Consider the following 13,569-nt stretch of genomic DNA (forward strand, 5'->3'; position numbering starts at 1 on the left):
CTCATGTCTCAGTTTTCTTAGCGATCACAAACAAGGTGTCTGATGCAAGAGGCAAGACAGACTTTCAGGAAGTTGACGGCACTCAGCGCCTTGAAGGAGCTGATCAGCACCTCCCTGGGTCAGGTCCTTTGATATTCCAACACCTGGGTCATCAGATCATTTCAGCTGCGATTCCCTTTAATGTCTATTCTGAGATAAAATTCTCATTTACAGCCTTGCGTAACCTCTAAATGTATTTCTGACCTGGTGTACCCAACTGAGATGTGTGATGCTCATGCCATGACAGTCTTGACTCCTCCCCAGAGACTAAGGGCTACATTCAAACCCAGGTGCAGATCCAAAGAAGCTGGTGGAGCGGGGCCTGCTTACACCAGGATTGAATTTGGCCCTGAATCCATGACTCATTTGGGGTGGGCTTTTCAAGAGCATGAGTCCCAACAATGGCCAATGGGATTTGTGCTCCCACCTCACTTGCATGCTTTTGAAAGTCCCACCCTTTCTGGGCAGTGGAGTTTTCAAGCTGGTGAAAATTGCGAGACTGAATGCACTGGAACCTGCTGATCATAGCAACACAAGCCCAAGCTTCCCCGCTCTATCCCAAAAAGGGGTCCTAGAGAGATGGCCCGGTTGCTCCACGCTCAGGCAATCCCTGGTCTCTCTGCTGAGACTGCCAACAAAGGTGGAAATTAGATGGGGCTTTTGGGGGCAACACAAACATCTGCTGACTAGACACAGAACTGAGACCCACCAACTGGTTTCTCGTTGCTTACTGAGCCCCCCGTGGAGATATCCGAGTCACTCATCCAGATAGGAATGGCTCCAAAGTCAAGCCCCTCACGCCATCCCCTGCTTTGATGAAGGTATTTGCTTCTTTCTTAAAAACTATATGTGGGTTTAATGCTTACAAAAGTCACAGGGCTAATAGCACTGGTAAGAGCTAAGCATAGCACAAGCATGTGAGCATTCCCCAGGCCCTGTTCCAACGCATGGCAACCCTGACCCTCAGCACCCTCTCTCCTCTTACAGTTCCAGGGCTGTACTAGCACTGGTTCCGAATTTCCCACTGGGAATGGAAAACTGCCTCCCTGGCCCCAGTGAAAACTTTTGCAGTAAATTTTGGTTTCTTCTGACATTTTCCAGGTTTTCAACCAAAAAATGTACAAAACTAAAGAAGTTTTTCCTCCCTCTGCCCCTTCCTGCTTTTTCCTTGTTTCCCTTTTTTCATTTTGCTACTGGAAAAGGGGGTAAAGAAAAAAAAGAGAGGGAAAAGCCAAAACCCAAACACATTCTTAGGGCCAGCAATGCTGTCTGAGTGTCCGTCCATACTGCATGGTGGGTGTGACTGCAGAGTCTGTAGACAGACTGGAGACAGCTTTACTCTAGCTAGCTCAGCTACTGATAGCGGTGAAGCGGTAGCAGCCTGCCCATCAGCACAAACTGTACAAGCCTCCCAGGAATGCTGGGTAATTATTCCCAGGGCTAGCCCACGCTGAACCCCGTGCCTCCGTGGCCTCACTACTCCAGTGCCCGAGCTAGCTACACTTAAGCTGGCTTGGATATGCCTACACATGCTCCAATTCTACCCCATGATTACAGGGCAGACATACCCCAGGGCAAGCTTGAACTCTATTGTCGATGGACCAATCTGCTACTCTACCTCCTGGTTCTGCCTGTGCTATTGCAACACCGATTGACAGCTGCAGTACCAGTGCTGCTCGTGTTTGCCTCAGCCCGAGGAAGTGCAGGCATTCCTTCTGAGGGAAGGCATGACTCTGACCTCAGTGTGTCCGGATTTACACCCAGGAGACTCTGACTACTTCAGTGAAGCTATGCCCGATGTATATCAGGGTATGACTGGAACCAGATGCACAGGGCTAGATTCTGCTCTATTTATCCCCTAAGCAATCCTTAGAGTCGTAGAGTTTAAAGCCAGAGAGGGCCACTAGATCATCCAGTCGGACCGCCTGTATCTCACAGGCCACCAACTCCAGCCAACCAGCCCCACACCAAGCCCAGTAACTAGAATCAGACCAAAGTATTATAGCCCTCAGGAGTCCCCAGGCAGGTCACAGGAGGGAGTGAGGGGCACCAGTACAGGCAACTGACTGAATTATCCACCAGTGATCTCCCAACAGGGGTGCAAGAGGGAGGCTTAAGAAGTGCAGGATTTGGTTTAGAGAGTCGGAATTTTCTCTCTGCTCCGCCAGCCTGAATTCAGAATGACTTGCTGGAGTGGCTCGGAACTGACACAAGTGCAATAAAGAGCAGGCTGTGGCCCCAGAGAGAATTCAAAAAATAACAATAATCAGTAACGAAGTGACAGCCCCCATGCAGCACTTGACACATTCAAAACACTCTGCAGGCTTGGCACGGTTCTGCAGCTCCATTGCTCCTGTCAGCTGTTTTTCCTACTGTTCCCCCAGTGAGCCCACTGGTGTGTAAATTACACTTGTTTTACACGCCAGCAGCTGAATTCACAATTACCCTGCAGCTCCTTTGTGTTGGTGAAAAGGGGCCACAAAGTGACTGCATGGCCCCCCTGGTGAATACTCCCAGAGCAGAAAACACCCCCTCATGTCCCGCTACCTCTGCACCTCTCTTCCCCTGCCGGAGCCTCCAGCAGAGAGGGCATGCTGGGGGTGGGCCGGCGAGGGCACTGGACTGATGTTTTTCTTGTTGGCCCTGCAGGTATCTTGTAAAAGTGGACTAAAGAGAGACATGGCCCTGAAAGCTCAATAGCTGCGCTGGACTTTGCACTGACCCAGGTATGAATTGGAGCCTTGCTCTGCACCAGTTTGGTGCAAGTTACACCATTTGACCCCTTCCTCCCATTTTCTGATCCAATTGCACCCGGCATGCAGCTTCCACCACTCTCTATGTCCCAGAGATGTCCCGGGAGCTGCCCAGAGAAGAGACCTGCTTTCACATGATGGGGGTGGGTAAGAGAGGGCGCTCAGTCGATGGAGATGCCAGCAAACCAACACAAAGCTTCTTCGCATTTCAATCCAAAAAAAAAGTGCAAGAGAAAAAAGCCTCTCTCCAGCCAAACCCCAGTCTGAGCAAGGCGGGAGGCTCCCTGCCTGAGAGCTGGAAGGGGTGAGGGTGGGACGCACGTGCAGAAAGAAAACAATGCTCAGAAAGAAATGAATGCAATATGAAAGCCCTGCACTGATCCCGTGGCGCTAACCACAAGGAATGACAAACCGATCCATTCGGGTCTGATCGCTCAGGGCACCAGAGGCCCTGTAATCTAATATTCCCACCTTTGAGCTGAAATATGAAACCCCTTCCCCGGGAGAGGAATAAAGAATTATTCTAATAAGTAGAGAGAGTTGCTGCAGAGAGCATTTGCCAAGACCCCAGGCTTGAGCTCCCCACCACCAGCAAAAGGAAAGCCAATTTTTGTTAAAGCTAATGGATGGATGGATGGATGGATAGATGGATGGAGCTGAAATAGAGGGAGAATGCTGCACTATTTCCAGAACTCCCCCCACCTTCCCTCCTTCCCCTTGGTGAGATAAATTTCAGCATGCTGACTGTTTGGGACCTGGGTGGGGTCTCCCAATGCAATGCCCCTGAAAGTGGTTCAAAATCTGCTGCTGCTGGAAGGATAGAAATCTACTGCAGCAGAACCGCTCCCCCCACCTTGCCTTCCCCCCACTCCCTCCTTTCACTGCTGTCTCTCCCTTCTCCCCTCCTTCACCTCCATTTTATGCAATCCTGTTGGCACAGATTTCAATTGGCTTTAAATGAAATCCTCATATCAGGCCTGCGGGCTAGAGGTGCTCAGCGAGGGAGCTCACAAGAGCCCTTGACATCAGATGAGCGAGCTAACCCTAATCTCCCAGAGTCTTGTGCCTTTGCATCATCCCAGCAAGCCAGGGGCCTCACACAGAAGCCCAAAAAGATAGAGATGCCAGTGATGTCCCAGAGGCCTGTGCTTTCACGTCAGACTAGCAAGATAGAGGTGGTGTTCCAATCATTTCCCCCAGGCCTGTGCCTTGACATAAGCCCAGCAAGCTAGAGATGGGGAACCAGAGATGTCACACAATGCTGTGCCTCAAAATTACCCCAGCAAGCTGGAGAAGCTGAGCCAGTGACCTATGGCAGCCTGTCCCGGGAGACCAGACCTGCTAGCTATGGGTGCTGAGACAAACTCACTAAGGTCTGAGCCTCAAGATTGCTCAGCAAGCTAGAGGTGTCCAGTCAATAACTGTAACAAAGGCCTTTGCATCGACAGTAGCCCATATGCTAATCTGGGTGGACTAGTGACCTCCCAAAGGCCCTGTGCCCTGATATCAGGCCAGCCAGTTACCAGTGCTGAGCCAGGGAACTCACCAAGGTCTGCCCACTTGGGAGTCCCCTTTCTTCCTCCTTTTGTCTCCCTGGATCCACCTCCCCATCCTGGGAGGCAGAGAGGGAAAGGAGAGCCTGCTGTCTCCAGCTCTCCCTCAGTATGAGGGGAAAAGGGGGGCTGGCCCCAGCCTCTCCCAGCCAGAATCCCAGAGAAACAAAATGGCCCCGCCTTTGGGGAGGGAGCGGGGCATGAAGAATAACCTCCACTGCTTGGAGACTGCGGAGGGGATTTCAGGGAAGAGCATAACCCATCGAGTTGGGGTTTGCCACAGATGCTCACTCACATCCTGACTCCTGGGGAAAAGCACAAGGAGGTTCCCAGTGCTCCAGGACTCCATTGTTACGTAGCATCCAACAATTTGCACCTCCAGGAGGCCAGTGCCTCCAACCACCGTGTTGGAGCTTTGCTGTACTGACTCCAAGGGAAGACAGACCTGAGTCACCAACACCACTTCTGTAGCACCTGGGCTTCCCACAGAGGTCTCCAGCCCAAGGCCAGTGTCCTGCCTCTCACCGTGACCAGTGACAGATGCTGTAGAGCTCTGGTTTCCAACCGTCATTGGTCTGTGACTCGCACGATGGTCAAAAAAATCAAACTGCAACCCACCCAATCAAAGGTGCAAAGGATTGTGAGACTTGGGTCACGAGACGCGGGTTTTGGCCATTTTGTATGGCACATATCCAAACAGTAGGCGGGCAGTTTGCGGGGGGGCATTGAGCCAGGGATGCTGGGGTGGCAGCTGGGGATGCCAGGGAGGGTGGTTCAGCTAGGGTGGTGGATGGGCTAGTGGGGTGGGGATTGGGGGTGCTGGGCAAGGGTGGGACAGCTGGGGTGAGGGATGGGCTGGTGGGGTGAGGTGTTATGGGGAGTGGTTCAGACAGGAGGAGTTGGACTGGGGGTGCTGAGGGAAGATGGGGTACAGCTGGGGTGGGGGATGAGCTGATGGGGTGGGGACTGGGGGTGCTGGGCGAGGCTGGTACAGCTGGGGTGCAGGATGGGCTGGTGGGGTGAGGAACGATGGGGGCGGTGGTACAGCTAGGGTGGGAGTTGGACTGGGGGTGCTGAGGGAAGATGGTACAGCTGGAGTGGGGGATGGTCTGGTGGGGTGGGGACTGGGAGTGCCGGGCGAGGGCGGTACAGATGAGCTGGGGGTTGGGGATGATAGGGAGAAGGTGGTGCAGCTGAGGTGGGGACTGGGCCAGGGGATGGAGGTAGTGCTGGGGTATGGGCTGGGCCGGGGCTTGGAGATGCGAGGAAGACAAAGTCTGCAGGCTGCTGGCAGGTGGTGGGGAGTCTCCTGCCACTCTCCTTGTGCCCACTCCCTGGGCCCTGGAGCTAAGCGCTCTGCATTTGGAGGGGAGGGGCTGCTCTCAGATTGGGTGAGGGGGCGAGAGGAGCCAGAGCAAAGACTCAGACAAAACCCACAGCAGGAGGCGGAGGGAGGGAGCCAGCTGCTCCTTCTCTACTCTCCCTAGAACTTATAGACCCAGGGACTTTACTACTCTCAGCCAGTGGAGTGCCACCAATGTAACACTCCCTCCTCACCCAGGCCTGATTTAGAGACAGGCGTCAAGGCTCCAGAATGGATCGTCACTGCACTAACGTGCTCAAAAGGAAACTTTTTCCAAATCCTAGGGCCTTACTCGACTGGCTTCTATCCTGAGGCAGGCACGCTGAATAATTGTGGATAGCCTTACTAGCCACAAGAACCTCTGACCCCCTCTTGAATCATTCTGTGCTGAGCTCTCGGCCTTCATAGCTTGTGGCAGTGAGTTCCAATGGTTAATTATGTAAATATAAAAAGTATTTATTTTCATTAGTTTTAAATTTGTTGCCTTCTGGATGGATGTAAGGTTGAAAGTAACTAACAGTAAAAAAATAAAGGAAAAAGAAATTACAGGGATGCTGTAATTATCCCAAAACCAAACATTATAAACCTAGGAAATTCAAAGTTAAGTTTTCACTTATAGGAAACATGCTACACTAAGGCACTCAAACAAGTTTACTATTCCCTGTAGTGATGTCCTGGACTAAAAGGAGGTAACTTATTTGTAACCGGAGGTTCTTCGAGATGGGTGGTCCCTATTGTATTCCACTGTGCATTAGCCCTGCGTGCCATGCACCTGGAGTCAAAGAATTTTGAAAGCGACATCTGCTGGTCCATGCATGTGCCCTGGCTCACCTTGTCCTTTTGACCGAGGTGATAAAGGGTGGGGCGGACCAACCAACTCTTCAGTTCCTTCTCTGCCCTGAATCAAGAGGAGATCCAAAGCAGAGGGAAAGGAGAGCGAGTAGTGGAATACAGAGAGGGACCATGCTTCTCGAAGAACTTCAATTTACAGGTAAGTGACCTCCTCTTCTTCTTTGAGTGATGGTCCCTACTGTATTCCACTGTGGGTGACTGACAAGCAGTACGTAAGCAAGATGAGGGTGCGAGGATGAGGACAGTAGGGTTGAGTGGAGCACTGCCATTCCAAAGGAGGCATCAGCAGTTGAGTCCTGCACCAGGCCGTAATGTTTTGAAAATGTGTGGATGGAACTCCATGCGACTGCTTTACAGATGTCTAGGGGGTTTACATCGTGAAGAGACAACCTGGTCGTTGCTTGCCCTCTAGTGGAGTGAGTCTGTACCCCTGTAGGGAGTGGGAGGTTCGAGAGCTGATAGCCGAGTAGAACGCAGCTGGGTAGCCATTTAGAAATTCTCTGGGAGGAGGTAGCGTGCTCACTGACTTTCTCTGCTATCGCGATAAACCATCTTGGGGACTTCCTGATTGGTCTTGTTCTCTGTAGGGAAAAGGTCAAAGCTCGTCGCACATCAAGGGAGCGGAGTCTACGTTCCACAGACGTGTGTGGTTTCGGGAAGAATACAAGTAAGTGAATGCATTGATTACTGTGAATCTCCTAAACTACTTTGGGGTATAAATGTAAGGAAACTTTATCTTTGTGGAACACAGTGAATGGAGGGTCTGCCACCCTTGTTCCAAGTTCTCCAATGCTTTTTGCTGAAGCGATGGCTACAAGGAAGGCGACCTTCATGGAGAGAAGGGCCATGGAGCAAGTAGCTAAAGGCTCAAAGGGGGAGACTTGTTAGTGCTGAGAGAACAAGAACTGGTCCCACTGGGGCGGGATCTTTTGAAGAAGTGGAAAGGTTCTTACGAGGTCTTTCCAGACTCGGTTGGTTAGAGGGTGTGCAAAACTGGAGTAGCCCTCAGTAGGAGGACGGAATGCACTGATCACTGCTAGGTGGACTTGCAGGGAGCTGAGGGAGAGACCTGATGTCTTTAAAGACAGGTTATAGTCTAAAATGAAGGGAATGTCTGCAGCTTCTAACATAATGCCTCTTAGCTGTGTCCAAGTGCAGAAGCATTTCCATTTAGCCAGGTAACATTTTCTAGTAGAATCCTTTCTGCTAATAGAAAGGATATCCTGCATGGCTGAGGAACATGGACGTTCTAGGGATGATGCCCATCCAAATACCATGCCCTGAGGTGAAGGAGTCATGGATTGGGGTGTTTGTTCTTGCTGTTGCACTGGGTCAGGAGCTCTGGAAAGGTCAGGATAGCAATCGGCAGATGAGACAACATGTGTGCAGGAGGCTGGAGAACCAAACTGTTTGGGCCAGAATGGGGTGATGAGGATGACAATCGCCTTGTCTTGTCGGATCTTGTGCAGCACCTGTGACAAGAGTGGTAGCATAGTTGAGCTGGTCTGACCAGGAGAGGAGGAGAGCATCGCCCTGGGAGTGATAACCTAGAGCTCCTCTGGAGCAATACGTGTCACACTTGCTGTTGGTTTGAGAAGTGAACAGATCTCTGGTTGGAATTTCCCATTGCGTGAAAAGTCATGTAGCACCCTGCCATGGAGTTCCCACTCATTGTTGATCCCAAAACATCTGCTGGAGGGAGTCTGCAAGCACATTCTGCTTCCCCAGAAGGTAGGCTGCAGATAAGGTGATCTGATTAGTGATGCACCAGTTGCAGAAGTTGACTGCTTCTGCGCACAGGGAGGCAGACTTTCCTCCCCATTGCTTGTTGATGTAGAATATGGGCATAGTGTTGTTTGACGTTATCAGGACATGGTGACAGTGGATGAATGGAAGAAGGAACTTGCATGCCTTTTGTACTGCTCAAAGTTCCAGGACATCGATATGCATTCTGGACTTCCTTGGGTCATACGGTTGTCCATATGGGCTCCTCAGTCTATTAGGGACGTAATTATAGTTTTGTCCAGAGAAGAGGGGATAAAGTGACTACCATGCATATGTGGGAAGGATTTGTCCAACATAGGAACGAAGATAGTACCTTGGCAGGAACCGTGAACAGAACCGTGACCAGAATGATGGCTTGGTGAGTATACCAACTGTAGTCATGCTTGAAGACAACGAAGGTGGATCTTTCCGAAGCATAAAAATTCTGAGCCCTTAGCTGGCACATAACAGTGTCTCTCTGCCCCTTTGGGAGTAGGTGTACAGGTGGCGGAGGTGTGCCACACTGTCCTAAACAGTTCCAGTATGGCCTCATTGGCAGGGAGGGCTATTCTCATAGTCCCAAGGTGTGGAGGATGTCCAAGAGCTTGTGTTGGGAGTCCTGGATTTCCTCTAGTGGGAACTGAAGTTCACTTGAGATGGCGCAGAAAGTCTTGGAACTGCTTGAAGTCATCTGGGGGGGAAGGGTATGTCAAAGTCACCATTTCATCCGGCGATGACAATGGTAGTCTAGCTAGTTCTGGTGTAACAGCTGTAACCAGAGCATAGTACTCCTCCTGTCAGTGGTTCCCTCCAAGGGCAAATAGGTGGCGACTGCCTGGCAAAGTGGACAGACTCTGAAGGGTGGTATTGGTCCCAGCGCCCCCAGTATGATCAGAACTAAAACACAATAATATTCCAGGTGAGTGCTTCTCACTGAAGGATAAACTGGCATTGTTCTCTCTCATCACTTATATTTACCTCAACTTTTTGTTTGTGGTTTCGAGTACTGCTGTGCATTGCGCAGGGGTTTTTATTGAGTTGTTGTGGGTTTCTTCCTGAGTGGAAGGTCTAGTAGTTCAGTGTATTCCTTCCAATGTGCATTACCATGCACCTGTCAGAAGTGAATTTCATCTGCTGTCATGTTATCCACTCAACTGTCTTGGTTACATCCCTCTGAAGATGCACAGTCTTCTCCACTCTTGACTGAGTTAAATAATTTTGTGTCATCTGCAAATTTTGACCCCGCATTGCTTACCCCTTTTCTAGAATATTAATAAATACATAAAATATCACCAGAACTTTCGGCCATCCCACACAATCACTCTTCTGCCATGTTAAAAGTTGATCATTTATCCCTACTCAGTTCTCTATCTCTTAACCAACGAGGAGTCCAGTAGCACCTTAAGGCTAACAGATTTATTTGGGCATAAGCTTTTGTGGGTAAAAAAACCCATTTCTTCAGATGCATGGAGAAGTGTTTTTTTAACCCACAAAAGCTTATGCCCAAATAAATCTGTTAGTCTTTAAGGTGCCACCAGACTCCTCATTGTTTTTTATGGAATCAGACTAACACGGCTACCCCTCTGGTATCTCTTAACCAGCTTCTGATCCATTACAATACTTTGCCTATCACTTCATGTTTATTTATTTTCTTTAATAGCCTCATGTGAGGGACTTTGATCCAGATTCTCAAGGTATTTAGGTGCCTAAATCCCATTAAAACCACTGTGCATTAGGCTCCTTTGAGGATCTGGATCTTTGTCAAAAGCTTTGTTTTTTGAAGTCTGCTTGTTCTTAGGCCTCTTCAGAACTGAGGCAGGTATGCATGCTACAATGTGTGAAGTGAGGTCTGTGTGGTGGAAACACCTATTGATTGAATGCAAAGCTGTCACCCTCCTTCACAAAAGAAGAGACGGGCTTGAACCAAAGCCTTCAATCCATGCTTGAGTTTTGGCAAAGTTCAGATCCAGATTCAAACGTCCCAGCTCTGGCTCTAATGCCAAGCTAACCCCCAGCCCACCCCCTTTAGTTGAAGCGCTTGACTCAAATGTTGCAGCAGGTGCCTAGCTCTGCTTACGATTTCAGGCTGGATGATCCCAGAGGTAAATGCAAGGCTTTGAGACATCAGACTAACCCGCTGCCTTCTGCACGCCTCTTAGGGAACACAGAATCAGAGGTATGCACTGGAAAGGAGCCGGGAAAGGCCTGGTGATGAAGGGAGGGGATAGGGGATACACATGGACAGTCAGAGGGGGTTGAAGAGAAGGAGTATGACTGAGGAGCTGGTTGTAGGAAAATAAGTGTCAGTGACAAGTGGCTGAGCCTTGAAAATGATTCTTGATAGCCAAAGGAATGGATTCCACGGAGATCTGCCTTCCTCAACAAGCGAGTGGAGCACTCTGCAGCTGAGAAGCCAGCCCCAAAATCCACGGCTCTGTGAGCATTCAGCACGCTGAAGAAAGGAAACTGGTAAAAATAACTTTAAAACAGCGCTTCAGTGGCTGTTTAGAATGTGAAGGTTTGAACATCCCACGCTATGAAAGCAGAAGGTCAAGGTCTGGCATGCAGGTGCCGGGAGCAATTACTTCCAGTTACTTAAGTGTTGCTCAGTAAGATGTTTTGACTGCAAAGAGTAAAGGGCTCTGCCAGAAATGTCTGAGAGCGGAGAGAGGGAGGGAAGGGAGGGGGAAAAAAGAGGGAAATAGAAGAAAGAGAAAAAGAAAAAGACATGCACAAGAGAAGAAACATGAACCACATCAGTTCCGTTTGAAGAGCAGCTGTCTGTGCCCCATTGGGGGAGCACCTCCTGCTCACACCTTTTTATTGGGGCTGATTTAGGGGCCTGTTCCCAAGCCTACTGAAGGCAGTGGGAATCTTTCCATTAACTTCGCTGGGTGTTGGATCAGGATCTAAAAGAGTGACTAGATCTGGCATATGTACTGATGTTTGCCAGGAGGAGCCGTCGGTGCTAATGCCTGGTGCTGATGGCCTGCTCTGGAAGTGTTCACATCTCTTTTTTAGTTCTCTTGAAATCACAAAAGGAAGCCTGTGAATTGTACACACAGCTAATCTGTGAACCCAGCGTTGCTACTACTGCAGCCCCTGCTGCCTCTCTCTGTGTGCTACCCCAGCAGGGGAGTTCTGGCTCTGTAGGGCTAGACAGAAGCATGCTGTGGAGGGGAGAGAACAAGAACCCCCCTTGGAAGCTGCACAGCCCATAGGGCAGCCCTGCCTGCTCCCCCCCCTCCCCCACTCTGGCCAGAATTGTAGCCCCTCTGCTCTCAAAACGAGAAAAAGGAACTTTTCTGAATCTCTCTCCAAAGCTTCTCTTGGGGCTCACGGCAGTAAATTTGGATGGATCCACATCACTTACCTTCTTACTCTGAGCCTCTCTGGCACGTCCGCGCCGACTCGCTTGGTGTGGCCACAGTCAGGCCTGACGTTAAGATTCCCTTGCTCCTTTCCAGATGAACCCCCAATCACAGCTCCCCTGGAGAGGAGCACCTGTCTTAAGGAAAGCGCTCTTCCTGTGCTCCGTCCCCACCCCAAGGGGCTGGCCGTCTCAAGTATAACAGCCCCTAGTTGGGATGAACGCAGGACTCCTAGCTCCAAAGCACAGGCCTCTACTGCATATGCTGAAGGCCACAGGGTCTGATCCAGAGCCCACTCAAGTCAATCGGAGTCTTGCCACTGACTCCACTGGGCTTTGGATTAGATCGCTGGCCCCACCTGCCTGCCCATGCCCTATGAGAGTTATAGCAGGCAGCTGCCCACTGTGCACCAGCCACAGAGGGAGAAGCTGACACATGGGAGTCACATAAGGGGACTGGCTTACCCAGGTGGCTGAGGGCCTCTTTATCCCATGGCCAGGTGGCGGCACCGGCCAGCTCCTCCCGCACCGAGCTGGCAAAGTAGACGTTGAGGAAGTGTGTGCTGTTCAGCTGCAGTGCCTCCTTCAGCTCCTTCACGCTCATGTACGCCCTGCAGGGACAGGGAACGGGAGACAGTCAGCAGATATCTCAGTGCAGCAGGAAGGAGTAGGATTGTGCTGAACTGGTGTAGGACAGGACCCTGGGAGAGGCCTTGAAACAACCAGAGCAGAAGCAGCCCCAGAGAATCCATCCCTTGAGATCCAGTGCATTCTGGGAAAGTCTGGGAAGGCTTGGCCAGTTTTAGGGAGACGTCCAACCAGACTGTTAATTCGTTACCTTAATGCGGAGTCGTATCATGTTAGTTAAAGGGCTTGGGCAGAGATGCAACCAAACAAATATAAATAATTCTTGCTATTTATAGTCTCTCCCTAGTTAAGACTGAATTCTGCTCTTAGAGAAGGTACACCTCTACCTCGATATAACGCTGTCCTCGGGAGCCAAAAAATCTTACCGTGTTACAGGTGAAACCACGTTATATTGAACTTGCTTTGATCCACCGGAGTGCGCAGCCCCGCCTGCCCGGAGCACTGCTTTACCACGTTATATCCGAATTCGTGTTATATCAGGTGGCATTATATCGAGGCAGCGGTGTACCTGTCCTGGGACAGCAGGAATCCGGGGGACCCCCAGGAAGAGAGAAAAGGGGGAAGGAGAGAACAATGAGGAGAGGAAATGGGAGGAGAGATGAATGGGTGACTCCAGGGAGAGAGAGGAAAGGAAGAGACCACCCCCACTGTGCGGGAAGAGAAGGGGACTTGCTCTAGGAAAGAGAGAAGGGGGAACTCAAGGGAGAGAAAGGGTGTTCATCCAAAAGGAGAAAAAGGTGCTTATAACTGTATTGGTTTCAGTGAGACACCCCCAGGTTTCTCAAGGGGCCGAGCTCTCCCTGAAACAGACCTGAAGTAAGATCCTTGCTCTCTCTCTGTTCCTCCATTCATATCTCACCCACCTTCTTTCAATGCTGACCCTTCCCTGCTCCCCTCCCAGCTCTGTACCTGGATCTCTGCTCTGCCCTGCTCCTACCGGACTCCTGCCTCCACTTTGCAGCATTCAGTGATGGCAGAGGGACCGAAGAACTAAGCATGGGCCATGGTGAAACAATATGTTCCCGCCTGATATCTGAAGTGAGGAGAGGAATCAATCAGACCAAGAGATATGCATATACAGGCATGCCAAGACACCTCAAGGGCCTCAGAGTTTGGGCAGCCAAAAATGGAGGTGCCTGAAATCATGCGTCATTTCTGAAAGTTTTGGCCATTTCAGAATCCAATCCCTTTCTGCTCCTGCATTCTGCTAGCAACAGCCTCCTCTCT

General features: G+C 50.5%; 1 protein-coding gene across 1 annotated transcript in view; it reads right to left on the reverse strand.

The window, feature by feature from the left end:
- Window positions 1-13,569, reverse strand: part of PAPPA2 (pappalysin 2) — a 184,345-nt gene that overhangs the window by 120,556 nt on the left and 50,220 nt on the right. The window contains exon 4 of the mRNA XM_065553642.1: window positions 12,160-12,305. Within this exon, the coding sequence (XP_065409714.1) occupies window positions 12,160-12,305 (146 nt within the window). The remainder of the gene's footprint in view (window positions 1-12,159; window positions 12,306-13,569) is intronic.

This window comes from Chrysemys picta, chromosome 8, assembly GCF_011386835.1.
Source record: "Chrysemys picta bellii isolate R12L10 chromosome 8, ASM1138683v2, whole genome shotgun sequence".
In the NCBI taxonomy this organism is placed as follows: domain Eukaryota; kingdom Metazoa; phylum Chordata; order Testudines; family Emydidae; genus Chrysemys; species Chrysemys picta.